Raw genomic sequence first — 26,667 nt, 5'->3', positions numbered from 1 at the left:
TTTCTCCATTCTTCCCCTGTCTCCTCTCCCACTCTCTTTCCTTTTCTCCTTCTCTTCCTGTTTTTCTCTTTTCTCTTTCTTTCTTTCTTTCTTTACCTAACCCAGGGAACGTGGTGCACCTGGTGTCAGCAGGGGGGCAGCACCAAATCATCAACCAGCCTGCCCATGTGGCTCTCATCCAGGCAGTGGTCCCGACCCCTGGCCCCACCCCTGTCTCTGTGCTGCCTTCTTCGACCCCCAGCACCACCCCTGCCCCTACTGGTCTCAGCCTCCCGCTTGCTGCCAACCAGGGTGAGGCTCTTAGCTTCATCTTCATCCCCATGCCAGCCTTGGTTCCTCCAGGCATCCCTTAGGCTTTTGTCTGTTGAGTTTGTCCATCCCATATAGCCTTCCCATAATGCTGCTTCCCCTTGCAATAGCTCTGATGTCTTATCATCAGTCGTTCTGTTCACTCAGTATTCTGTTCATTTTGTGGTTTCTTCTCAATATATTTTCCTCTTGCAGTGCCCCCAGCCATGGTGAACAGCTCAGGAGTGGTGAAGATTGTAGTGCGCCAGGCCCCTAGGGATGGATTGGGTCCTTCACCGCAGCTGGCCCCTCCACCCCGACCTTCCAGCTCTGGACTTCCAGCGATACTAACCCCACGACCTGCACTACCCTCTGGCCGGCTACCTACCCCTACACTGGGCCCTACCCGTGGCCCCCTGCCCACACTGGTCAGGCCCCTGCTCAGGCTGCTACATAGTCCCTCACCTGAGACAACTGGTAAGTCTCAAAAGCCAGAATATCTAGGATCTTTGCTGAGACACAAGTGAGTCCAGAAATAGTACAGGGGGTAGTAGGGTATACAGGGTATGCTATGTTGAAATGTACCATGGTGAGTGAATTCACTGAATCTGGTTAGTCTTTCAAAACAATTCCTATTTGTGGAGCACTTCAGGGTTTGCAGTATGCTTTTCGTCATAACAGTCCTATGAGATAAGTAGTACAAGTACTATTTCTCTTTCATAGATGAGAGTAACTCCTAGAGAGTTTGTTAAAGGACTTGCCCAGGGTCATATGCAGCTAAATATTAAGGTTTAAGATTGTACCCACATCCTTTTTCTATTCCTGTAGTCTTGTTATTACACCAAGCCAGTTCTGTCTGTTGGTTAGGTTTTGGGTTGCCTTGAAAATTCTTAACAGTCCAAGCCCCTCCTCTGCCCTGCAAGTAGTGATTAAACTCATACTGGAGCCCTTAAACTGAGTCTCCCTGGGACCAGTGGGGTCTTGGTTTTACATCTGTCCTGATCCCAAGATATTTGGCTAGAACTTTGGAAGTTAAGATTGAACAGCTTAAAGACGAGCAATCTGTAAAGTTAGTTGGAAGAGCATTGCCCTGGGAGTTAGGAATCCTGAGTGTTCTACTTTTTTGTTCTATCCTTAGCTAACTGTGACCTTGGGCAAGTCATCAGCCCACTCCAGGCTTCAGTTTTCTCTTCAGCACAATAAATAGGTTGAACTAGGTGATCTTAAAAATCCCTTCCAGTTCTAACATTCTGTGATTTTAATGATGTGATGGGTTGCTGATGTTGATAAGGCAGGAATATGAATCCTTCCTGGGAAAGCAAGTAGTTAGAATGTTATTTGGAAATAGGAGGGCACTGAGGGTATAGAGTGAGAGTAGACTTCTGGACTAACTCTTACTTTTTCTCCACAGCATCAGTTCCTGGCTCTGCTCCTGTCCCCATTTCATCATCTTCCCTTCCGGTCTCAACCTCACTTCCTGGCTCAAACTCATCTCCTCTCTCTAGTCCTATCTTGTCTCCACTTCCTGTCCCAGTGTCGTCTCCACTTACTGGTCCTGTCTCATCTCCTCTTCCCATTTCAGGTTCCACTTCACTCCCTATTCCCATCTCAGCTCCACTTTCCAACCCCAATTCATCTCCACTCCCTGTCTTAGCACCACTTCCTGTTTCAGTGTCAGCCCCTGCTCTCTTGCCTGCTGTGGCTTCTGCTGTCTCAACACCTGCTTCTTCAGCCCAGTCACCGTTAGGAGTTGCCTCATCAGCTCCAGCCTTGACACTGGGCCTGAGTACAACTTCTTCACCCGTACCAGTCCAGGCTCCAGTCCACCCTCCAACTCTGGCATCAGCTTCTACAAATGTTCAGAGCCCTAACCACACTGGAGCTCCAACACCTACACCAGTCCTGGTGTCTGCTTCAGCTTTGGCCTCCCCTGTTCCAGCAATATCAGCCCCAGCTTCAACTCAGGCTCCCATCCTGACTCCATCATCTTCAGCACCTCAGGCTCTGACTTCTTCACTGACTCCAGGGCCAGTTCCACCAACAGCAATCCTGGCTTCATCTCCACTTCCATCACCCGTTCCCATTCCTGTCCTGACTCCATCACCAAGTCCTACTCCTGTCCTGGTTCCATCACCGACTCCAGTTCCAGTCTTGGCTCCATCATCAGTTCCAGTATCTACCTTAACTTCAACTCCATCGTTGGTGCCAGCCCCAACTCCAACATCAACTCAGACTCTGGTACCAGCTATAGTCTCAACACCTTCAGTAGGCCCACCTTCTACCCAGACTCTGACCCTAGCCCCAGCTTTACCACCAGCTCTTAGCTCTTCTACTCAAACACTCTCTCTGGGTCCAGGGCCCCCTCTGGGTCCTTCTCCAGCACAGACCCTCTCATTGGCTCCAGTGTCTCCCCTGGGTCCAACTCCAGTTCAGACTCTCTCATTGGCTCCTGCAACTCCTCTGGGTCCAGCTCCAGCTCAGACACTTTCATTGGCTCCTGCAACTCCTCTGGGTCCATCTCCAGCTCAGACACTTGCTTTGGCTCCAACTTCCCCCTTGGGTCCGACTCAGACACTTTCTCTGGCCCCAGTACCTTCATTGGGTCCTGCTCAGGCACTCTCTCTGGCTTCCACTCCACCTTTGGGTCCATCTCCAGCTCAGACTCTCTCTCTGGCTCCAGCTTCCCCACTGGGATCAGCTCCAACTCATGCACTGACTTTGGCTCCAGCTCAGACACTGAACCTGACCCCAGCCCAAGTTCCAGTGCCCCCTCTGGGCCCAAATCCAGCACAGACACTGACTCTGGCTCCAGCACAGACAATGTCTTCAGCCCCTCTGCCATCTTCCCTCCTGGCTCCAACTTCAGGCCCAGCTCCCTCACAAGTCACCATGGTTTCTCGGCTGCCTGCTCCCAAGGAGGAGCCTGAAACTCTGACACTGCGTTCAGGCCCCCCTAGTCCTCCTCTTCCGACTACCTCGTTCTGTGGAACCCGGCCCCGACGCCAGCCACCTCCACCACCCCGCTCTCCCTTCTATCTGGTAAGTCTTCAATTTCATAGAAGGAGGATTGGTTTGAAGTAGAATAGTGTCTCATTTAGTAAAACTCTTGAGGAAAATGCAGGGATGGTTACCTCTTTTGCTGGACACGTTAACATCAATTATTCAGCCTTCTAACAAGATGATAAGACATTTGAATAGTTTTAGGGAGTTTTTGGTGTCTCGATTTTTTTTTTGAGGAAAGAATGGCCAACCATCTCTTTCTAGTTATTCCTTATCATGAAAGTGGGACGGCATGGTCTAGAGCCTGACCAGCTCTTTAATATATCGCTCACAGGGTGTGTGATATTGTGTGAGTGCACTGAAGTTCTGTAGAATTTATATGCGGAACATGTTAAATGTTCTATAGCCTGGGATGGAACTCAGTCCCTAATAGACCCAGACTTCTCAGTGAGACACTCCTCCTTCCCCCCTCCTCCCCCAACCTTTCCCTCTGTACCTCTCATGTTTCATGCTGGCTGGAGTTACCTCATCTTCAAATGCTGCCAAGTTGACATTGCCCTTACTGACTCAGGCTACCCTCAACCACCTCTTACTCTCCCACCCCGAAAGAATTTTGAAAGGAAAAAAATTTGTGTTTGACAGATGGCACATTCAAATTAACCTCTAACCTGAATTTCATTGGCATGCAGACTACTAGCCTTCTGTTCCTGTGTTCTCTTCCTGTTACTTGGCATATAATCCCATCCTTTCCCTTCCTTTTTCCCTCAAGCTCCTGGGCTAGAAAGACCAAGAAACCGGGCAGAACCTTGGAGTGTCATTTTGACGGTTTCTGACTCTTGCTTATTTCTTTCCCTATCCCATCCCGTCATTATCCATTCCTTTCTTATTCCTATGGCCTCAGGTCCTTTTACCAGGAGAAGCCACTTGTTCTGAGTTAAACACTGGAAGAGTTGGAAGGGATAGCAATTAGAAAGTTAGTTTGAAAATGGTAAGGTAAGAATAGGGGAGAGAGACTGGACTGCTTCTTTCCTTCTTTCCTCCCCACAAAACAAACACAAGTTTTACCTGAAGGCAGGGAATTGGGATGAGCTGATCTTAAGAACTTCATCAATCCTGGAATAAGAGTAAAGATTTCAAAAGGATTAAATTCTTTATTTTGATTTTATAACCTGGATTTCTGTTTAATTACTTTATCTTATCCTTCCCCTCAGCAAAAACTCAGCTTCAGATTTGATTGGCTATCTTTGTACAGAATTTAATTGCTTGAAGGCGTATTGGATCTTCTGAGAAGATAACCAGTGCCATCCAGAGATACCCTGGAGGTCTAAGATTTAGCAGAGAGTCCTTTTAAAAAGTGCCCCTTTCTAGGCTTTGCCTTGGGGGAGGGGTTGTTATTTGGGTTCTTTTTTTTAATCTTTATTACTTCTTTGTTTTGATTTCCATGTGTATTTTTTCCTCTGTATTCTAGTGAAATTGATATTCCAGTAAGAGCTACATTTATTTAATAGGGCAGCTAGGTGGTACAGTGGATAGAGCACCAGAGCAGGAGTCAAGAGGACCTGAGTTCAAATCTCAACTCAGACACTTGACACTCAGTAGCTGTGTGACCTTGGGCAAGTCACTTAACCCCAATTGCCTCATGCTGGGTCATCTCCAGTCATCCTGATGAATATCTGGTCACTGGATTCAGATGGCTCTGGAGGAGAAGTGAGGCTGGTGACCTTCACAGCCCTACCTCACTCAAAACAAAGTCAAGTGCAAGTCATATCATTATTTCTCTGATGGCATGGTCTTTGGCAGTGAAGGACGAACACACATACATTTATTTAGCATATTAGCAGTGTCTGCTTGTTTGAAATGAGGTTTGCCATAAAGGATCAGAAGAGTCTTAAAGTCTCAAGATTTTCATTGACTTCTCTCTGCTTATCCCATCCTCAGGATTCTCTGGAGGAAAAACGGAAGCGACAACGGGCAGAACGCCTAGAACGCCTCTTTCAGCTGAGTGAGGCCCATGGAGCACTGGCACCAGTGTATGGGACTGAAGTGTTAGAGTTCTGTTCCTTGCACCAACCTGTTGCAAGCCCAGTTGGACCCCCTGTCCCTGGCCCCGGCCATCCTGCCTTTTGGACTTATACTGAGGCTGCCCACCAGGCTGTGTTGTTTCCCCAGCAGCGTCTTGACCAACTGGCAGAAATCATTGAAAGGTTAGCAAGAGTTGATGCTGGTATATGGAGGAAAGTCTATAGTATGAGGTTGAGAAGTCTGGTTCTATGACATAATCTTATGATTGTGTGGATTAGAAGGAAGGCAGGGTAAAGGAGACCTCTGGGAGCTCCAGTTCCCGGTCTCTTCACAATGTCTGTCCCCCACAGGTTCATCTTTGTCATGCCTCCTGTGGAGGCTCCTGCCCCATCCCTGCATGCCTGCCACCCACCTCCTTGGCTGGCTCCACGCCAGGCAGCCTTCAAGGAGCACCTGGCTTGCGAACTCTGGCCCCGGGCTCGGCCTCTGCACCGTATAGTCTGCAATATGAGAACCCAGTTCCCTGATCTGCGGCTTATCCAGTATGACTGTGGTAAGTTCATGAACTAGGATGAGTATGCTAAAAACAAGTCATGATAAACTTTTGTTTCCTTTGTTGATAGAATTGCTAAAGCCTTCTGGGCAATGTAGGGCATTCTGTGTGACATGGTGTATCTGAATTTCCCATTAGGTGTTTCACTTGTATTATGGACAGGATAAAGAAATGTGAGCCAGCTGGATGATAGCTGGATTGATTCATAAGTGATCAAAGAACCCTTAAAATTTTTGAATAAGTGATTGATGTCAACGTAGAAGACAGTCTTTAGTTGTATGCCTTGAGGCCATATTGAATTGAATGAAAATATGAATAGAAGGTATGCTTATCATATTTTTAAATGGCACAGAACTGGGAGGGATAGCTGACAGATTGAATGACCATGCTAGCTAGTTTTTGAAAGTTGAGGGAAAAAAGATGATATTTAATAATGAACAGTATAAAGCCTTGTGTTTTTACTTTTAAACAAATCAGCCACACAAGTACAGGCTGAGGGGATGCCAGGCTTAATGGCAGTTAATATGACAAAGATCTGGGGATTTTAAGTCAACCAGAAACTCTGTATCATTCATTGCTGTGTTGTGAATTTCAGTAAAATTAATGCAATTGTTAAGGGCATAGTGCCCAAACTAAGTGAGCCAGTAGTCCAACTATATTCAATCTCAGACCACCCAAGAAGTATTTTGCTGTGTTACAATAAGAACTTAGTAAAAACTGAAATACATGCAGATAAGGTCAGTAGTATGCAAAAATTGTTGAACTGGGAACATTTAGCCTGTAAGAGAAAAAATTGGGTACATAAATGTTGTCACATATTGGAAGAGCATTTTTAGGGACAAGAATCAATTGATGGAAATTAGGAGACAAATTTCAGCCCAATTAGAATGGCAGTACGTTTTCTAATAATTAGAGTTGATAAAAAGAGGAATATAAAGAATGATGTTTGTGAATTTTTTTTTTATTTAGAAGTGATTAATCCCTGTAAACACAGCAAATTGTGAAACTACAAACTTGTTAATTGCTCTTGATTTTTAAAATGTGCATTAAATTTAACATGATAGGAACAAAACTGCCTTGCTTGTCTGTGTCCCTTTTGAGCTTCTTTCCGTTCTGTGCGTATTTTTAGTGCTTTTTTCTTGTTTAAATCATTCTCATTACCCTCCAACTTCTTCCTTTTCCCTCTCCCTCCCTCCTACTTCACACACATGTAAAAAGCCACCTTTGTAACCAATAAGTATGGTCAGCAAATCAACACATGGTGAAAAATTTTTGGTCTGTAATACCCTCCACCCCACCCCTGACAATTCTTGTGACATCCTCAATCCCCTATTGCCTGATGGGCCTTTGGGTAAAATTAAAACCAGAGTGGTAGTAGCATATTGCTGAGGGAAGAAGCAGATTAGTGAAGTTTTTAAGTAAGGAGACTGTTGTAATCTCTGTCTTCCACTCCTGGACAATTCTTGATCTCCCTTTGGAGATATAGTGGCAGAGAAGGGAGACTTTATCTCCAAAGCCTGATTTATGACCTGAGTCCACTGTCCTTTTAACCCACAGTCTTACTGCTCTCATAGAATATAGGTCTTTCCCATGCCTAACTTCTAACTTGTGCTCACTGTGTTCCTACCCTCATGTTTCCTCAGGAAAGCTTCAGACACTTGCAGTGTTGCTAAGGCGGCTCAAGGCTGGGGCACACCGGGTGCTCATCTTCACCCAGATGACTCGAATGTTGGATGTATTGGAGCAGTTCCTTACCTACCATGGTCACCTCTACCTGCGACTGGATGGTTCTACCCGTGTTGAGCAAAGACAGGTGATCCAGGAGTCCCTGTCATCCTTCAGCCCTGAAGTGCTTTGCATCTTCAAAGTCTCTTCTCCATTCCTTGTGATCCTAAAGCCTCTTGTGTTTCTTAGGTCTTTGTGGCCTTTTTCCCTGCTTCTTATCTCCTCCCTGCCTAGACCCTTTGACTCCCAAAAAAAGCAGGATCCTATCTCCCTACTACTTGTCTTACAGTCACTGGCTCTTCCTTTTGACTGTGATTCTATACCCTTTCCCCCAGGCTTTGATGGAGCGGTTCAATGCAGATAAACGAATCTTCTGCTTCATACTGTCAACACGCAGTGGGGGTGTGGGGGTGAACCTAACTGGAGCAGATACAGTCATCTTCTATGACAGTGATTGGAACCCTACCATGGATGCACAGGCCCAGGACCGCTGCCACCGCATTGGCCAGACAAGAGATGTGCACATCTACAGGTACTATCTCCTGCACACCCACAGTCCACTTTGTGAGCTGCCCCATCCATGGCTAGACAGGTTTCTCACCCTCGTTGGCTCTGTCATGGAAACAGTTTTCCCCCAATCCTCAGGCTTATCAGTGAACGGACTGTGGAGGAGAACATCCTGAAGAAGGCCAATCAGAAGCGAATGCTGGGGGATATGGCCATAGAGGGCGGCAACTTCACCACAGCCTATTTTAAACAGGTATCCATCTAGATCAGCCCTGCTATAATAAGCCTCCTAAATACCTTAATGGTCTCTTTATACTTTAGAGGCATCAGAGATTAATCTTTTAAGTCTCCAAACTCTTTTTTCCAACTAGAATGCCCCAGCTGATGGAAACGTAACACATTCCCTACTCGTAGAACCTTCCCCTTTCTAGACTTATTCATTGATCCTGGCCCCTTTCCATTCTCATGAACAGCAGACAATCCGTGAGCTGTTTGACATGCCCTTGGAAGAGCCAGCTGTCCCTGTCCCACCCGTGCCTTCTGCCCCTGAGGAAGAGGAAGAAGCTGTAGCCAACAAGCAGACCCATATTTTGGAACAGGTGAAAGAGAGAGCACATCACGCTGGAGCCATGTCCCGTTTCAGCTTTTGGACGTGTTGAAATAAGAGTGATACTCTCCATGCTTCCCAGGCCACTAGTCAGCTCTTACTTTTAACAGTAATATGTAGATTATCTATCATTCATTTTATGAATGACTTTTAAGTCACCATGCCCTGTCATTTTGTCATTGTGCGATTAAGAAACTTAAGGGAAACATTTTAGACCCATAATGTCTTCCAAATCCAAAGAAAAATTGGTTAGGTAGTATTTTGAATTGTTTGTGCTACTTCTTCCCTGTTAGCATATTGTAGGGGGCTTTCTGCCTGAGCCAGAAAGAAATGAGTTAGAGATCTACAAAATAATTTGAATTAGTTTGTTTTAGGTTAGTGGGTTCCTGTGGGCCAAACTTCTGACTCCATTAAAGAATAATATATTGGTAGTTTGGGGAACCCAGAACGTACTTGGGAGCTTTGGTATGGTTTGGCTTAGAGTTAGTTTTGTTTCAGCAAGTTGTGGACTGTGGATATACACCAACCTGAACGATTGCTTTTGAATATGGATTTGAAGGGTGGGATAGTGGTGGTTGGTGAGAACTTTAAAAAAAGAAAGCCTAGGGTTCTAACAACTACACCCCTTCCCTCTTTCCACTTCCTAGGCACTATGCCGGGCAGAGGATGAAGAAGATATCCGTGCAGCCACCCAAGCCAAGGCAGAGCAGGTGGCAGAGCTTGCGGAGTTCAATGAGAATGAAGGTTTCCCCACTGGAGAAGGAGAGGAAAGTGGGCGGCCAGGGGCTGAAGATGAAGAGGTATCCCGAGCTGAGCAAGAGATTGCTGCCCTAGTGGAGCAGGTCAGTTTCTGTGTCTTACCTTTTTTTCTCCCCTTGCTTCATCTTTCTAGTCCTTACAACCCTCCCCTTAGCCTCATCTTTTTCCCTATCTCCACGCTGCCCTCCCCAACCCCTTTTTAATTCACTACCTAATCTCTTTCTTTCCTTGGGTTTCTCCCCATCCAGACTTGCTAGTCTCAGTTATTTGAGTCTACTTCATCTCAGTTCATCTCATTTCCTCTTATTCCTCATTCTTTCTTCCCTTCTGCCTTCCTTTACAATGAGGATAATGAGTGGCAACCCTGTTCCCAGTGTTCATGTCTATCTCTCCCTTCAAGCTGACCCCTATTGAGCGCTATGCCATGAACTTTTTGGAGGCATCGCTGGAGGATGTGAGCCGTGAGGAGTTGAAGCAAGCAGAAGTGAGTGTCTACCTGGACCTGGGCTAGATGTAGAGATCCCTTGGCCTTTCCCATACCACTGAACCCCATTTCTCAACTCTTGCCCCACTTCATCTTTGTTTTTGGCAGGAGCAAGTAGAGGCTGCCCGAAAAGACCTAGACCAAGCTAAGGAAGAAGTATTTCGTCTACCCCAAGAGGAGGAGATGGGGGCCGGAGGTGGGGACGAAACCATCTGTGGGACTAGTGGAGGCAGCCATCGCCGAAGTAAGAAAGCTAAGGCCCCTGAGCGTCCAGGAACCCGAGTGAGTGAAAGACTTCGTGGAGCCCGGCCTGAAACACCGGTGGCAAATGCTAGTGCTACTCCTCCCGCTCATCATACACGCAGTAACTCCACTGCCCCTCGTCATAGCCGAAGCCCTGCCAATGAGAGAACTCCACGGGCTACCTCACGGCCCCGGCTTGTTTCAGTTCCAGCCCCTGTCTCTACACTAGCTCCTGCTACCCCACCAGTACTTAGTACCCAACCACTTTCCACCTCTCCACTAGTCCCTAGCCTACCACCAACCTTGAGACCTGAGGTGGAACCATCAACGCAGTTGGAGCCACTCCCTCAGTCACTGGAGCCTAAGTATGAGGAGTCAGTAGTGACTGGCCCCAAGACCCCTCCACTAACCCCTTCCTCCACAAAAGACCTGCCATCAAGTACCGCTGAGCTCCCTATACCAGAGGAGAGTCTCTTCCCTAGTATACTTGTCCCAAGCCCAACCCCTAAGATAGAGGCAGTTTCTAATGGCCATGAGCTGGATCCTCCAGAGCATGTTGAGGAGACCACACCAATACCACCGAGTGATGAAGAGTTAACTCTAGCCCTAAGTGAGGACAATGATCTTGGGTCCCCGTTTTCTGGAGCCCCTGCAGAACTTTCTCAGGAGCCACCAGACATTCAACAGCCCGTGGAGGTTCGAGTCCCATCACCCAGCCCTGAGAAGTTCGACGTCCCTGCTTCGTTGGAGGTTACAGGTCCATCAGCTTCTTCTTCAGCTGCCTCTTCACCTGAGAGTCCTTCACCAGCTCGTCCTCCCAGACGTCGCACCAGTGCTGATGTGGAAATCCGAGGACAAGGGACAGGACGGACTGGGCAGCCCCCAGGTCCCAAGGTACTGAGAAAGCTGCCAGGCAGGCTGGTCACTGTGGTAGAAGAGAAGGAGCTTGTGCGAAGGCGACGACAACAGCGTCCTGCTTCAACACCGCCAGCAACAGGGGCCTCAGAGATTGGGGTCAGCCCTGGAAGCTCTTCAACCCGGAGCAACTCTGAGCCTGAGTCCTCCCCTCCTCTGGGAGGCTCCTGTGATTCTGTACCCCTTACCACTCTGCCTCCCCAACCCCGGCGGCCCTTGCCTGCTCGCCGCCGCATTGACCTGGGCAGTTCTAGTGGGGACAGCCCAGAGAATGGAGAACAGGGACAGCTAGGTCTACCTGTTATGAAGCGCAAACGTGGTCGACCACCCAAGAACAGGTCCCCTGGGGATGCAGGGCGTGAACTACATGAGTTGCTCCAACCTGTATCCAAGGACAAGGCCAATGGGGCTGAGTTAGTGGCATCACCTGTGGAAAAACGAAAGCGGGGGCGGCCCCCTAAGGCACGAGAACCACCTACCCCAGGAACCCTGCCCATTCAGGGAGGTGGTGGCACTGAGAGCCGGACACCGCCACCCCCTTTGCCACCTGCCCCTCCCCTTCCTCTTGTCCCTTCTCCTGTGCCTGCCTGCCCTACAGCTGTCTCGCCCTCCCCACCCAAACGGAAGCGGGGCCGACCCCCAAAAAATCCACCATCACCCCGGCCTAGTCATCCACCAGCTTTTGAGCATTACAGTTCCTTGGGTCTTGAAGCTGGTGGAGGGGGAAAACAGCAGCAGCAGAAGCCTTCTGTTGAGAGTGAGGGTAGCTCCTCTGATGAGGATGGGGGTCGCCCTCTTACTCGCCTAGCCCGCCTCCGCTTAGAAGCAGAGGGTCCCCGGGTTCGGAAGGCAGAGGGATCTGTGGCAGCCATCCCTAATAGGGATGACACAGAGTCAGCAGAAAGTGGCACTGTTGGCACTGATTCAACAATACCCCCTGTACCATTGCTCCCAGTACCCCGCTCAACCCGGCTGCGTCCGGGCTCCCTAGTCCCCCCACTGGAGAGTGAGAAGGTGCCCCGAAAACGGGCAGTGACACCAGCCATTGGTGGCCCTGTCCCAGCCAAGAGGAGGTACCCACGACCTCGAAGCCCTTTGGGGGCTGAGGTGTCAACAGAGGAATCGGAGGCTGAGGCCTCAGGCGAGGAGGAAGCTGAAGGTGATGGTGTTCCACGCCGCCGGCCTCTGTCCCGACGCCCAATTGTGGCCACCCCTGGGGACCAACGTGTCCTGCGAAGCAGTACCCCTATGAATACAGTTGGCCCTTCCCTCAGCCACAGAGGTCGGAAGGCTAAGACGTGACCAGGCTGTCCCTCCACTCTGGCTGGCCAGCTCTGCCCCTCCATCCCTACAGCCAGTCCTGACTGTTAAACCACTACTTGAAGTCTGGGGGGAGGCCTTCAGGGGAATAGAGGGGGCCTTCCCCCCCACCCCCTACCAAAGTTGGGGGGGAACTGGTTGTCATGGAAACAGGGCTCTCTTTACTTTCCCCATCCCTTGGCTGGGCAGTGTTAAGGGTGGCAAGATGGCCACTGTCCCCACCCTCCTATACTTGATTCCCCATCCTGGCTGTCTTTCACAGGTCCCCACCCCCGGGGGGAGGGGAGGGACTCGTTTCTCTCCGCGATGAGTTTTTTTTTTTTTAAGAAGAAAAAAAAGAAAAATAATAAACTTAGTTTCCGTATGAGCATCAGCGTAAGGAGGCTTCTGATTTCCTGGGATGCTGGAGGGTGGGATGGGGCTTGGGCTTCATCCATTTCTCCAGTCTTGCTCCAACTCTCCATTATCCCTGTGACCTAAGGTGATAAGAAAACTTTAGAATGAAGTCTCTAAGAATAACATTTTTCTTAAAACAAGTTTCCAAGAACATCATGACGTTCAAACAAATTGTCTCATCCCCTTCCATCTTCCAGAAGTTGACCCCAGCACCCCTCCAATCTCAGACTTGTACACCTAGGAATAGTATCCCTTTGCCAACTGGTCATTCTTGCCTTCTCTTCTCAGAAGTCTGGTATAGCCTAGTTTCAGCTGCCTGCATCTCCCTCACTCTGGCTTCAGCTTTCCATCTTCCAGACTCACCCTGCTGCTCAAACAGGTTTGAGGTGTCCCCACCCCACTCCTCCCCTGTAGCACTAGCTCTTAGGGTGGGTGGATAGAGAGCCATGCCCCACCCCTAGGCCCAGATCCCTGAGTCAGAAGGAGATGTCTCCACCCAAGCCAAACCAAAATCAAGAGGCAGGGAGCTGAAATTAAGAGACCTACTGCCAGGTAAGAACCCCTCTTCCTGTTTGACTTCCCCTGATTTTGTCACAAACCTCTTGTATCCCTGTTCATCTCCCCATTAACCATAACTATGTTACCTAAACCTAACTTTAAGCCTACAGTGACTTAAGTTTACAATTCTCCCACGCACTCATTTCCCTTCATTCACATTCATTACCCTTCTTTGCTTTTTTTTCTTCCACTTCCTCATATATTTTTCTCAGTTTCTCCTGGAACCTTCTTCCCCTTTTATCTACCAAGTCTCTCCCCAAACCAGTGATTAATTTGGACAATCCTATTTTCATACCGGTTTATTTCCCGTGGGGAAGAAAAGGTAAGGAAAAGGAAGTCCTAGGGAAAGAATTTAAACAGTAAGCCACCTCATGCATGAGTCATTGCAAAAACTTGTTAAGAAAATTCCCAGTCAGACAACATTCCTGAGAAATAGGCTCTGCTACTTGCTGTTCTTAAAAGAGGATCTGAGATCTTAAGAAGGAGAGCTAGTGCTTGACTTCCCAAATACCCTGACATACTGTCCTCTACAGGTGATGGGAGAAGAAGAAAAGGCATTGGAGACCTTGGTGAGCATAGAGACTGATCCTCCTCCAGCCTCACCTGTTGGCTGCAGCTGGTACTCGCTCCGATGTCTTGCAGCCACTAGCATCATCTGTGGCTGTTCCTGTCTTGGAGTCATGGCTCTTGTGTTTGCTGTCAAGGTGAGGGATGTAGGACTTGTGGGGAAAGGGCAGGAGTGGGCTAGGTGGGTGGAGTCTAAAGGAGTGGGGATAAAAGAGTGAAATGGAGGATGGCAGGATACATTTGGGCACAAGTAAGACAATCTACAACCTGGACCCCAGACCAGGTTCTTTTGAGCTACTTGAGCTCAATGTGCTTTGCACATTAGTAAGCACTTAATGTGTTATACATTTTACATTTATACATTCATGTAAAAAAAAAAAGCCACTTTCAAATCCTGTGGATTTGATAGAAAAGGATAAAAAATGGAGGAGGACCTAATGGTACTGTCCCACACTTAAATAAAGCTAAAGTGTTTGCATACTATACTTCATTTACTATTTACAGTAACCCTGCAGATTGAGTTGAATATAGATTATGCCCATTTTATAATTAAGTAGTTAAGAGGAACCAGAGATGAAACACTTCTCAGAAACTAATAAATAAGATATGTAGAATTTGTGTTTTGAGCCAGTTAAATGAAGGATGAGAAAGAAAAGTTGACTGACCTGGCATCCTGACTTTACAGGCGGAGGAACGATGGAAGGCCGGGAAACCACAAGAAGCATTGTTTTTGGGGAATCGAGCTAGGAGGTTTGCCCTATTTAGTATTGCAGTGTGGATTGGAGCACTTGTACTGGGACCCCTGCTCCTCTGGCTTCTATCATACGCCATTGCCCAAGCAGAGTGACCTTACTGGGACAAACCTGGACAGCATGAAGTTGCCCTGTGGCATCATAGGCAGACCTCACCTACAGCAAGGTCCTTCATCCTGACCAGAACAACAAGGGCCCCCAGGTCCTGGAAGGTATTTGACCACCTTTCAAAAAGTGATTTCCAGAAGCTGTCTCCCCAGCACACAGACTACAGAGAGCCTATCGGTGTGGATGATAATAAAAGGTTTGGACTTGCATGGACTCACTCCTGGCCCTGGGGCCTTAGCCCAGACTTGGAGTTGGAGAACAGGCAGCCCTGATTCCATTACAATAAATGTTATAATTAAAAGAAAAATTTTAGGTGGAAGGAAATGCCCTTATATGGTTGGTCTACACCACCTTTTTCAGTCCCCTGATCCTGGTGATAACTGTTCAATTTCAGAGGGTGGGAAAGACAACCTCAGAGAACTGCACCTTTTTCAATTCAGCAAATATGAAGTGACTGTTCACAGTCTTTGTCACCTGACACATGCAGCCCTTGACTTTACAAATCTTTATCCTCACTTGACACACACACACCCTTTAACTTTACAAATAAGAAAACAACCTCCACAAGGTTACCTACATGACATAAATACGGTCACACAGCTAGTAAGTCAGAACTAGAATGTGTCTCCTATCTCCCAGACCCTTGCAAGATGCTGTATAACCAGCACTTTATTTACTGGGCTAAAGCAAGGAAAAGGTTTTGGAGGGTGGGGGAGTGGGAAATGGTTGGTTGGGAAAGGGATCTTTTCTGGGATCAAATCTTCCACCATTCCCCCAAACGAGACCTTGCCGCAGCAGGTTAGGGAGGAACCCTGATGCCAAATGAATAGCGGGTCCGGGGTAAGAATTAGCCCTTCTTCCCCGTTACCGGCAGGTGGAGACAACGGACCGGCTGCGCGAAGGGAGCCTGGACTCGCGGAGGGCAGCCAAAGTGAGTGCCCTTGGTTCCTCGTCAGTGGACTGACCTCAATGACAGGATTAGCTTTGAGGTCCCCGGGTCGGGTTAAACCACGTCTCGGGGCGAGGATACTCGAGGGGCTCCTATAACCGAGGACGTGGCCGGCACGTGGCCATAGCTTCGGGTATCCAGCGCCACTCCTCTCCATCACCCCCCCACACTTCAGAAAGAATAGTCAGTATCCACTTCTGAACTCCATCATTTCCGGGGTCCCTAGTCAAACGTCCCGCCCACTTATCTGCTGTTGCTGCGCGCCGATTGGGCAAAGCATTCACTTGTTCCGTCCGAGAAGGGCAAGATCCACCCCCACCCCCACCCCCGGTCTAGCGTCGGCTTTCTATTGGCTGGTGCTCCCAGGCCCTCGACCGGGAGATTGACAAACGGGGGGGGAGGAGTGGAAGCGAGGCAGCGGTGCCTCTGATTGGCCGAGGGGCTTGGCCTGAGAAAGGTGGGGGTGGAGTCTGAAGCCGAGGCCTCTGCCGGAGACTACTTGGAGCAGCGCCCCAGAATCTTGCAGTGAGCGGCCTCGTGGAGACCCCGAACCTCCTAGGACACCCCCCATCCCCCTCCCCTTCCGCCCGGTGGGTGAAACCGAGCGAGACCCCACGCCCCCAACCTCCCCGCCCCCCCGCCTTCCCAGTGCGCCTGCGTGCCAACGGTCCCACTCTTCCTCCCCTCTACCGCGGTTCCCCTTTTCCCCTTCCCTCCGCACCTTCCCGACCCCCCGTCCCTCCTCTCCCTCTTCCCTCCCCCCAACCCTTCCCTGGACCCCAGGCTTCTCTTTAGGGCACCTCCCCCAAGCCCAGGCCCTCAGTGTCTTCCCCAGTGCCCCCCTGCCCCTCCCCCTCCCCCTCCCCCTCCCCCTGCCCTTCCCTTAAGACCCTGGCTCCACAGCCGCTCGTTCGGCGCTTCAGGGACTCCCGATGCGTGTCCCCCCAGGCTCAGCCCCGGAGCTCGGGCTGGTGGGCCTCACTGCCCTCCTTCCCCTCCCTTGCCACCCTCCCCTCCGTGTCCTCGCAGGCTCCACAGTCTTTCAAGATGACTCTGGACGTGGGGCCGGAGGATGAGCTCCCCGACTGGGCTGCAGCCAAGGAGTTCTACCAGAAGTACGACCCCAAGGATGTCATTGGCAGGTAGGGCCCGCGGGGAGGGGGCGGGCAGCGCCCCCGAGGGACCTTGCCCCCTCTCCTCGCCCCCCACCCCCCAATAACAAGCTGAACTGGAGAGGAGCCAGGCTTTGGCTTTGATCCTGACCGTCATCTCTCTAGACCCTGGCTTCCTCTTCTGTAGACTGGGGGTTTTAAAACAAACCCAAACCCTCTGTCCTGCCTCCCTACTTCTAGTCGGGACCGAGTACCATGCCTTAAGAAACTTGTTAAAGGCTGTTGAACCTGGAGAAGAGAAGACTCAGCCAGGGTCCTAGCATCTTAAATTTAGAGCCAGAACGACCCTTAGAAGTCACCTAGTCCGATCCCCTTCCTTTTACAGCTAAGGTAACTGAAGCCCAGGGATGAAATAGCTGTTGTCCTAATGGAAGAGGAATTGGATTTAGGATCGTACTTATAACAAAAAAAGGTCATCTGGATCAGTTGCCTTGTTTTATAGAGGAAAGACCTGAGGCCCAGAGAGGTGAAAGTGTCTTGCTTAAGGTCACCGAGGAAGTGACAGAGATAAGATTTCAACAGATCTATTGTTCTACTTGGTCTCAGAAAACACCTAAAAGCCATGGGTAGCAGAGTTGCAGATAAGCAAAACATTTGTGACCACTAGAGCTGTGGAGAAGTAGAAGAGCCTGTCACCTCCTGGCTGCAGATCTTCATGCACAGGCTTGACAGCTGCTCAGAGGGTCATTCATTCACCCAGGGATAGTAGACTTGGTACTTTGGTTTAGATGTAGTTTGGATAGGTGACCTCTGAGGTCTTTTCTTTTAAAATTTAAAGTTTTATTGCTAGCATTTGTTTCACATTCTTTTCACTTCCCAACATATCCCTCTTCTCCATCCAAGCAATTACTTATAACAAGGAATATAAAGAGGAAAAGAAAGTTCAGCAAAACTAAACCAACAAATCAAGCAAGTCCCATATATTGTACAATGCCCTACCTCTGTAAACAAGAGGGAAGACACCTCTCTCTTTGGGGGGCCAAGTTTGGCCATTATTATTTCAAGTTTTTATTGTTTATATTTTCCATTTATACAAAGTTGTGTTTTCCTGGTTCTGTTTACTTGACTTTGAATCAGTTTATATGAGTCTTCCCATGGGCTTCTCTATAGTCTTCATATAAATCATTTCTTACAGAGCAGCAATAATTCATTACATTTATGTGCCACTACTTGTTTAGTCATTTCCCAATCAATTGGTGTCTATTTTGGTTTTGATTCTTTGCAACTCCAAAAAAGGCTACTATAAATATTACAGTATATGTGGGATCTGATGTCCCTTCTAACACTGAGATACTGTACTTGTTGTGGATGGACAATTGCTTTGCAAGAGTCTGTCAGGGCGGGTAGGTGGCACAGTGTGTAAAGCACTAGCCCTGGAGTCAGGAGGAACTGAGTTCAAACACAACCTCAGACATTTATTAGCTGTGTGACCCTGGGTAAGTCATTTAACCCCAATTGCCTCCCCTCCCCCCAAAAAAGTATCTAAACATTGTACAAATATGAAGGACTATTTGATGCTCCCCAAAACCACAGGGCATTATTGTCTAAATATGAAGTTGAAGTGAGACATAGGCATCATTGTTTAGAGGGAATAGCATTGGACATGTATCCAGGAGACACCTGGATTTGAATCTTGACATTGGCATTTAATAGACACAATGATCTTCCACAAGTCATTTAACCTCTCTGATCCATATAAAATGGAGATATTTGCACTCCCTACCTCACAGGGGGATTGTGAGATGTCTTTACAAACCTTAAATAACTATCATAAATGTAAGTTAGGTAAAGAAACACATTGCCTCTGTGTAACCTTGGGTATTATGATGTTAGCAGTGAAGCAGACTCCCAGTCCTTACATCCTTTTAATTAATCAATCAACAAATCTTCCTTGAGTTATTTCCTATAGACAAGGTCTACCTAAGCAGGCAGCTGGAAACAGAGTAGGGGATAAAAGATAAGAGGGTTGGGAAGATGCCATAAGGTGATCTGAACCAAGGATAAAGCCCAAGAGAGGTTACCAGGTGGGTAGAGGGCAGCAGAACGTGCAGGTGGTAGGCAGTGAGAAGAAAAGGTTCGGCCCTCCCACTGTCCCTTTTTTTTTTTTTGTCCCTCCCTGCCCCCTTCTCCCCCATCAGGGGCATAAGTTCTGTGGTCAGACGCTGTGTTCACCGTGCTACTGGCCAGGAGTTTGCAGTGAAGATCATGGAGGTTACTGCTGAAAGGTTGAGTCCTGAGCAACTGGAGGAGGTGCGAGAAGCAACCCGAAGAGAAACCCAGATCCTGCGCCTGGTTGCTGGCCACCCCCACATCAGTGAGGCTATACCTCCTTTCTTTGATAAACTACCCCTGACCAACCCCCAGTTGTCCCCAAAAAGATTCTCCCTTCCATCCCAGTATTGCTTGTTCATCCCTTCTGGCTTTGTGCCATTATGAATTCATAACTCTTGGACCCCATAACTCCCCATCTTATCTGCTTTTCCTTTCCCTGTAAGAGCTCCCATCACCTAACAGTAAAAAAGCACCCTTAATGTGTCTCCTTCTCCTTTCCCTTTCTCTGTCTTTGCTTCTCTTTTTCCCTCTTTCCCCAGTCACCCTCATCGATTCCTACGAGTCTTCTAGCTTCATGTTCCTGGTGTTTGACCTGTGAGTATCTTCCTGTGGAGGTTTGAAAACTTTGCATAGCCTTGTGCTGGCCCACTTCCCTAACTTCACCCCTTCTCTAGATGTGAGAACCCGTTCCCTACATCTTTCACAGTTCGTTCTCTTCGGCTGTAGACTTTGTTTCCCAGGCTTCCCTCCCTTTTTCTTTTGCCTTCTGTGCCTCCTTTCCTAAGAGTGAAAATGACTAATCAATCCTAAGGTAATATCTTTAATCGGGAAGACATTGAAAAAGGATACATCATTGAGCTAAAACAGACCCTAGAATAATACTTTTTAAACATTACACTGGGTTGATACCCTGTGTGACCACATAAGTGAGGGACATCCATTCCTCTGGCACTTTGACAGTTCATAAGAAGTAGGCCCTATTTAACTAGCCTGAGTGATTATCTCAGTTTTTTAAACTTATGCTTGTCAGTCATACAATCTATTGTAGACCCTTTGGCTTCTTCCAAGAGAAGAGACTATAAGAAACGGTTTCTTTCGTCTTACTTAGTACTATGATGATCTTGCATATAGTGGGCATTTAATAAGTATTTGTTTAATTGAACTAAATTTAAGGAAGACATTGGCTGGATCCCCTTAACCCCCCCATCAAGGTGCATCATATTCCCATTGACTTCATCTTTCAGGATGCGGAAAGGAGAGCTGTTTGACTACCTCACAGAGAAAGTTGCTCTCACAGAGAAGGAGGCCAGGTAAAAAGGAACCCAGGGGATGAAAACCAAAGGGAAGAGAAGGGCAAAGGCCGTGGTACCCAGGGAGTGAGGGAACTAAAAGGGAAAAAGGCTTTCTGTGTCCCACAAAAAGCAGGGCATGGGGGAAAGAACTGCTAGGTTGGAAAGGTGCTGGCTCTGCAACTGCAGAGGAGATTTTCCCCCCAGGTCTATCATGCGGTCTCTGCTGGAGGCTCTCAGTTTTCTTCATGCCAACAACATCGTGCACCGTGACCTGAAGCCTGAGAATATTCTCCTAGATGACAATTTGCAGATTCGACTTTCTGATTTTGGATTTTCCTGCCAGTTGGAACCTGGCGAGAGACTTCGAGGTAAGGGGAGGCTGTCATCCTCAGCAACTAAATCTTGGTTGGGAAGGGACCAAAGACCTGATGAGAAAGGTGACTGGGAAACATAGACCTTATGTACAGAGACAAGGAGAAGTCACTAAGGATGTTGGAAGCCTGTGTTCAGGGTAGAGAAAATGATCATTGTGGGGTAACATGGAATAGTCACAACTTGTCCAAAAACAAATACAGAACAAAAATGGAACCTCAGTTAACCGGCATGCAGGAACAAGCAGAAGACAGTCTCAATTTCTGGGCGAAACAGACAAATCACTTTAAAATAAGTTAATAGCAATGTATTCAAGGCACCGACTTAAAGGTTACATGACCTAGGTTTCCTTTGCCTTCTGTGTTAGACAAACGTTATTGACTTTCAGCAAGTACCTCCCTGAGGCTCTACGTGATTCCTATTAACAAAAAGATGTTAGTTCCTTGAACTGTTAGAAGTTAGTGTTAGAAGGATTTTCAGTAACAAGGTTTAAAACAAGAAGCTTTTATTAGCTAAGAAAAATGAATTAATCATTATACCACATTCCCCAAACATTCCAGTTTTACTATCAGTGACTTATACATAATGGGTCCTTAAAGATATTGAGAATGTGGAATTGTGCTGGTAACTAGGGAAACCTTCACATTAGAAATAGATTTAGAAAGAGGTGTGATTTAATGGTTTGGCAGAGAAAAGGGGGTAGTGTTTTCCAAGAATAAGTGCATTGCAGGTTAGAAATGAGCAAATTGTGTGGGATTATAAACAGATTTGGTTGACTGAAGTATTGGTGAATAAGAAAGTAAGATTGGAGAGAGCCTTGATGTCTATCTAGTCAAAGAAATTATGAATTTGATCAAATGTATGAACAGGAGGGCTGGCAAATATTTTCAGCTGGGAGGGTGATAAAAGGAAAAGAATATCTGAGATTCCCCCCAACAGCTACAGATATAATGGATTGGAGGAGAGGGAGAACCTAGAGGTAGGGAAACTAGCTACGAGTTTTAGTAATCCAAGCTCCAGGGGCCAGCAGTAGGATATTAGCAGCATCCCTAACGTATCCTTATCTCTCCAGAATTGTGTGGGACCCCAGGATACTTAGCCCCGGAGATTCTGAAGTGTTCCATGGATGAAACTCACCCTGGCTATGGCAAAGAAGTTGACCTGTGAGTCACTAGTTACTTGATTGGTCTTTTCTCTCCCATTTCATTCCCCATCCCCATCTGAACCTGGTGGTCTTCCCTTCACAGCTGGGCCTGTGGGGTGATCCTGTTCACACTCCTGGCTGGCTCTCCCCCATTCTGGCATCGACGCCAGATCCTGATGCTAAGAATGATAATGGAGGGCCGATACCAGTTCAGGTCACCAGAATGGGATGACCGATCAGCAACTGTCAAAGACCTGGTGAGTAAATCAAAGGCTCAAAGGGGTGGGGGAAATGCAGTAGTAGTTCAGGAGTCAGGAGAAGAAGTGTCTCATGGCCCCTACCCCTCTCTTAGATCTCAAGGCTACTCCAGGTGGATCCTGAGGAAAGACTGACTGCAGAGCAGGCCCTGCAGCATCCCTTCTTCCAACGCTGTGAGGGTAGCCAGGCCTGGAGCCTTTCTCCCATCCAGCGATTCAGGGTAAGGAACAGAGAGCAGATATTACAAGACAGAGGTTCCTGGGAAAACAAAACCCACTACTACCACACATCTACCTCACTTTACCCTTCCCTTGGACCTAGGTGATAAGAGATGACATTGTTTTCGCTGGGACTCAACTATCTTCAGAAATCTCAACTCATACTTTTAGTGTGTCCGTGATCTTGTTTTTCTTGTGGTTTTCTTTCCTCTCAGGTAGCAGTATGGACAGTGTTGGCTGCAGGCCGAGTAGCCCTGAGCAGTCGCAGGGTAAGGCCAATGAGCAAGGGAGCTCTATTAGGAGACCCATATGGGCTCCGACCAGTGAGGCAACTCATTGACAGTTGTGCCTTCCGCCTCTATGGACACTGGGTAAAGAAGGGCGAGCAACAGAACAGGGCTGCCCTCTTCCAACACCGGCCTCCTGGCCCATACCTGGGCTACAATCCAGAAGAGGAGGGAGATCCAACCAACACTGACGATGAATCTGTTGTTGCGTAGTTAAGACCTCCATCGTGGAGCCCCCAGAAGTCTGCTTCCCAGCCCGAGAGCCTTGGGAAGGACAGATTTCCCAATCTGAGAGCTTCAATCAACTCGGTCACCTTGGACTCTGGCCGAAGGCATTCTTCCCTTCTCTTGTGCTCTCTGATGATGATGCTACTGGAAAGGGGACCAACTCTGTGCCCCCATCCCTGTTGCTCAGGACTACAGGACTTGAATGGAAGGAAAAGGGACCAGCTGAGAATGATATTCACATCTTTGCTGTTGCTGTCCATTTTTCATGTGAAATAAATCATCCTGCACACTGGGAAACAAGCTGTGTCTCAAGATGGAGTGAGAAGGTGCTCAAAAGGGGACCTGGGGGAAGGAACAGGGTACTTCTGGCCCAGGCTTTTATTTGGGTAAATACCCCAGGGGTGACTTGGCTTTGCTTTTACTCTTGGAGACCAAGGTAGGATTCTCAAGGGCAACCAGCCTGCTATTGAGCTGCTCCTCGCCAGCCTTCAGCCGTTCCTCCACCAACTGCCTGAGCTGTCCTAGCTCATGGGTAAGCTGGGCTGTGATGAAATCCCGGAGTATATCGCCTGGACCTGGGGTTGTTGAAAAAGTGGTTCAAACTTGAGCCAAAGGAACCTTTTACATAAGAGAACCTCAGTCCCACATTGTGAGGAGAGAGGATTCATGCATGGTGTATCACAGTGCCTTATCAGGGAATGTCATGAGAGGTAGGAAATACACTGTTCTCAATTCAGTATTCTCAATTTAGTCCTTAAGGAGCTCCCTTTGGCTAGAAGGAAGCCCACCTAGAAAGAATGGGAGCAGAAGACATTTTTTTCTACAGGATAAGACAGAACAGTTTCCCAGGGAGGGCTTAGGGAAACAGGTGCCCCTTGATTGCTTACTTGGCTCTTGCTCGGTTTTTATTTCTGGTTCTGGCTCTTCGGGAACAGGTAACACCGTCTCCACTACCTTTTCTTCCTCTTGTACTGAAAGATGAAAGGGAGTGGAGCCATGAGCCCCATGGCATACTTCCCAACCCTCTTCCCAGGCCTAGTTTAATCTCCACCCTTCTTACCATCTGCTGGGGGCTTTACTTCAGGCAGACCTATATATCGCAAAGACAAGTCTAACCGCACCTGGGAGAGCAGAGGGAGTTCGAGAGGAGGGAGAGAGGAATGACAACTATGTTAAGATAGAGAAATGAGAAGGAATAGACTGGAAAGTTTCGTGTATCCTGTGGGACCAGTACCTGGGGGGTGAAGACATACTTGTAGAGCTTAAAATGACGGAAGTAGGTGTTGATGATATAATCTGATAGACTCAGCAGCTGTTCCTCTCCAAATAGGTCAATGCTGAAGGGGGGCCGCTGTGGGAAAGGGTAGGAATATATAGCTTGGTTCTTTTTCTTACAGAACCTTCAGAACAAAGAAAGGAAGAAAGTACTATAGCTTTGGCCTCCTAGGACTTGAGGTAGTTAAGGAAGGAAATAAAAAATTCTACAGGATGGAGCATTGGATGGGGATGTTTTAAATTCTTCAGAGTCCTCATTTCCTCTGTATTGGGACTGACCCTGACTCCATGGCAGAAGAGGAGGCTGGTGAAAAATCGGAAACAGTCTTCCACGTTGCCCAAGGGAGTTGCTGTGGAGAAGGAGAAATGAGTGACAGTGATAACTCCCTTAATCATGTGGAAAGAAAGGAATAAAATGACCTAGGTTATAGGAATAAGGACTGGGCCTCTTAACTCTTAATGATAGATGGAACTCTGGAATGAGGTAACCCCCTGTTTATGCAAGATGGCACTTTCTCTGCAACTTCTTAAAAGAGTTGCCTAGAAACTGAGAAGTTAGAATTTAGGTTACTTGTTCAGTGTCGGTCTGTATCAGAGGTAACTCTTGAACCCAGGGCTTCTTGGTTCCAAGGCTATTATATTTCTATTCGCTACTACCTGTCACTGTCACCTGGAATAAATGAGATTTCTCTCTGTCCGCCCCCCTCCCCAGCCCATTTGCTCTTCTACAAAAGGTTGAAGTAAAATTCTTGAGATCCCTCCCAATATTCTACTGTTAACCATGTTCATAAGTCAAATCAAACAAGCATTAAGTGTCTACTATGTGCCAGGCACCGTGGCACCGAGGAGCACAAAAACAGTCTCTACCCTCAAGAAGCTCGCAACCTAATGGAGACAACATGTACAGAATGATAGCTACAGGATAAATAAGAGACACGGCTTCTGGGGTTACTAGCTCATTTCACTGCTGCACCGGGACAGCCTCACCCTCGCCCTTACTACTACTACAGTTGCTCAGCCAGGACCAAGCAAGCACTATTTGGTGCTCATCACTGACCTTGCCTACCTCAGGCTCTCCCCTCCCACCCACCTTTCTCAGCCTGGATGTGACGAATCCTTGCAAGGCCCTTCTCCCAGGGGGTCTCACCAACTCACCAACACAGGCCTTGTGGAGGTCCTGAAGCAGAGCGCAAGCTGCTGAGGTCTGCTCCTGAGAAAAACGCTGTTGCCGGCAGAAGATCAAGGTGTGGCAAAACATATCCAGTAGCACTGCCTCCCTTGGGCTCCTGTCTGTCAGCCCCAGGCCTAGCAGTTCTGCCAGCAACCTTGGGGTGGATTAAGGTGAGGGTAGAGAGCAACCAGTTGAGGAGTAAAAGATCCTTTTCAGTCACCCCATCCTGTATTCCTAGGAAAGTATCTTTCCTCCTCCTGTGAGCGCCCTCCCTCCCTGTTTTCCTCATCCATTCAAAGAAACAGATTATTGGGGTGGGGAGGACCTCTGAAGTAATCTATTTCTGAACCCTCTTATTCACTTAGCCCGTACTCCTGCATCTCTTCCAAGGTGGTGGTTTTCTCCAGTAGGTCCATAGAATGTACATCCAGGTATTTCCTGCCATTGGAAAAGAAAAAAAGGGAGGTAGTTGGAAGGTAGCTAGGAAGAGGAATCCACCATGTGCCAGTTGGATTGAGAGTCAAGAGCCCTAGTCCTAAATTTTATCAGCTTTCTGCTTGGCCCTCTCAGGGCCTTTTCCTTATCTGAAAAATGAAGCCGCTGGACTAGGAGAATCCTAAGGCCCATTCCCTGCTGACCCCACGCTGCTCACACCCCTACCCACACCTAGCCCAGCCCCACCCGCAGGCCCAGGCCCAGCCCCGAGCTCACCACAAGCAGATCCGGGGCTCAGGAAGTGGCGGCTGCGAAGAAAGAGGGTTGTGTGACAACGCTGCTACGTTAGCGGCCTGGGGATCTCCGCTCTCGGGTGGCTCGGTTAGGCCGCCCGGGCGCGAGAGCTCCCCTGCGGTTCACAGGCCGCCCCACCTTCCCAGGGACGCGGCGGGAAGTGCACGGAGGACATGGGTCCTTTCTGCGGTTCTTCGCAAAGACTGGGCTGAAGTCCTAAAGGCCGACCCGACCCGCTCCCCGGGATCCCAGGAGGGGGGTACCGCCCCCGGGAAAGCTCAGGTAATACACCTCCGGCTGGGCCTCCGGGAGAAACAAGCGCGCTCCGCCCTCACCGGCAGCAGGTTGGCGCCCGGCTCCTCGGGGCTCTCTCTTTCAGGTTCCGGCTCGGGCTCTCCATTTGGCTCTCTCTCCATCTCCAAATTCAGTTCTGCTTCCTGGTTCAGATCCGGGGCCGCGTCCGGCAACCCCTCAGAATTCGGGTCCAACCCCAATCCCGGTTCAGAATTTAGTTCGGAAACTCCGCTAGATTTTCTTCGTTTCATCGTGCCACCCGCTGTTCCTCCGCCTTGTATGCCTTCGGGCCTAAGCTACGGGTCCGAGCATGGAGGCCCTGCCCTCTGTGGGAACATGTCAGCCAATCGAGATCAAGACATAGTCTTGTTCAGCCAATCCGTGGGAAGCGTCGTTGCTGGGGTCAGTGGTTGCTAAGGCGG

General features: G+C 48.4%; 3 protein-coding genes across 12 annotated transcripts in view; 2 read left to right on the top strand and 1 right to left on the bottom strand.

The window, feature by feature from the left end:
• SRCAP (Snf2 related CREBBP activator protein) overlaps positions 1 to 15,111 on the top strand; it is a 29,819-nt gene extending 14,708 nt beyond the window's left edge. For 4 of the 9 annotated variants that reach the window (XM_072597536.1, XM_072597534.1, XM_072597535.1 and 1 more), the window contains exons 23-33: positions 505 to 765; positions 1,700 to 3,327; positions 5,227 to 5,492; positions 5,661 to 5,863; positions 7,507 to 7,676; positions 7,924 to 8,120; positions 8,234 to 8,348; positions 8,569 to 8,694; positions 9,350 to 9,544; positions 9,862 to 9,945; positions 10,054 to 12,790. In XM_072597536.1, coding sequence (XP_072453637.1) covers positions 505 to 765; positions 1,700 to 3,327; positions 5,227 to 5,492; positions 5,661 to 5,863; positions 7,507 to 7,676; positions 7,924 to 8,120; positions 8,234 to 8,348; positions 8,569 to 8,694; positions 9,350 to 9,544; positions 9,862 to 9,945; positions 10,054 to 12,405 — 5,597 coding nt within the window. In that variant the 3' untranslated portion in view covers positions 12,406 to 12,790. Of the gene's footprint in view, positions 1 to 105; positions 292 to 504; positions 766 to 1,699; positions 3,328 to 5,226; positions 5,493 to 5,660; positions 5,864 to 7,506; positions 7,677 to 7,923; positions 8,121 to 8,233; positions 8,349 to 8,568; positions 8,695 to 9,349; positions 9,545 to 9,861; positions 9,946 to 10,053; positions 12,791 to 13,071; positions 13,199 to 13,252; positions 13,372 to 13,680; positions 13,700 to 13,910; positions 14,082 to 14,629 lie in introns of those variants that run through there. The other 5 variants (XM_072597542.1, XM_072597538.1, XM_072597540.1 and 2 more) reach the window with 5 other exon arrangements.
• Positions 15,112 to 16,169: 1,058 nt separating this feature from the next.
• PHKG2 (phosphorylase kinase catalytic subunit gamma 2) lies at positions 16,170 to 23,076 on the top strand. Of its 2 annotated transcripts, XM_072597553.1 has the most exons (10): positions 16,170 to 16,343; positions 16,783 to 16,895; positions 19,064 to 19,239; positions 19,517 to 19,571; positions 20,222 to 20,287; positions 20,474 to 20,637; positions 21,714 to 21,804; positions 21,889 to 22,042; positions 22,138 to 22,263; positions 22,477 to 23,076. In XM_072597553.1, the coding sequence occupies exons 2-10, from the start codon at positions 16,801 to 16,803 to the stop codon at positions 22,759 to 22,761; spliced, it is 1,212 nt and encodes a 403-aa protein (XP_072453654.1). In that variant the 5' UTR covers positions 16,170 to 16,343; positions 16,783 to 16,800; the 3' UTR covers positions 22,762 to 23,076. The 2 variants fall into 2 exon arrangements, with proteins under 2 accessions (XP_072453654.1, XP_072453653.1); XM_072597552.1 differs by lacking the exon at positions 16,170 to 16,343 and having other exon boundaries at positions 16,401 to 16,895.
• Positions 21,130 to 26,596, bottom strand: CFAP119 (cilia and flagella associated protein 119). Its single transcript, XM_072597555.1, has 9 exons — positions 26,287 to 26,596; positions 25,934 to 25,965; positions 25,595 to 25,660; positions 25,207 to 25,376; positions 24,331 to 24,401; positions 24,011 to 24,127; positions 23,837 to 23,897; positions 23,664 to 23,747; positions 21,130 to 23,351 (listed from the first exon to the last, which is right to left on the bottom strand). The coding sequence occupies exons 1-9, from the start codon at positions 26,494 to 26,496 to the stop codon at positions 23,155 to 23,157; spliced, it is 1,008 nt and encodes a 335-aa protein (XP_072453656.1). The 5' UTR covers positions 26,497 to 26,596; the 3' UTR covers positions 21,130 to 23,154.
• Positions 26,597 to 26,667: the final 71 nt, after the last annotated feature.

The sequence above is a fragment of the Notamacropus eugenii genome, chromosome 3, assembly GCF_028372415.1.
Source record: "Notamacropus eugenii isolate mMacEug1 chromosome 3, mMacEug1.pri_v2, whole genome shotgun sequence".
Lineage (NCBI taxonomy): Eukaryota > Metazoa > Chordata > Mammalia > Diprotodontia > Macropodidae > Notamacropus > Notamacropus eugenii.
This window is presented reverse-complemented; position numbering and strand designations above follow the sequence as displayed.

Excerpts from the sequence above, each read along its gene's own strand:
- PHKG2 (XM_072597553.1), top strand. The coding sequence starts at position 16,801 with ATGACTCTGGACGTGGGGCCGGAGGATGAGCTCCCCGACTGGGCTGCA. Across the intron at positions 19,572-20,221 it reads ATGTTCCTGGTGTTTGACCT|GATGCGGAAAGGAGAGCTGT; the intron begins GTGAGTATCTTC and ends TTCATCTTTCAG. Across the intron at positions 22,043-22,137 it reads CAGCAACTGTCAAAGACCTG|ATCTCAAGGCTACTCCAGGT; the intron begins GTGAGTAAATCA and ends CCCCTCTCTTAG.
- CFAP119 (XM_072597555.1), bottom strand. The coding sequence starts at position 26,496 with ATGAAACGAAGAAAATCTAGCGGAGTTTCCGAACTAAATTCTGAACCG. Across the intron at positions 25,661-25,933 it reads GAGCCCCGGATCTGCTTGTG|GAAATACCTGGATGTACATT; the intron begins GTGAGCTCGGGG and ends TTCCAATGGCAG. Across the intron at positions 25,377-25,594 it reads ACCTTGGAAGAGATGCAGGA|GTTGCTGGCAGAACTGCTAG; the intron begins GTACGGGCTAAG and ends ATCCACCCCAAG.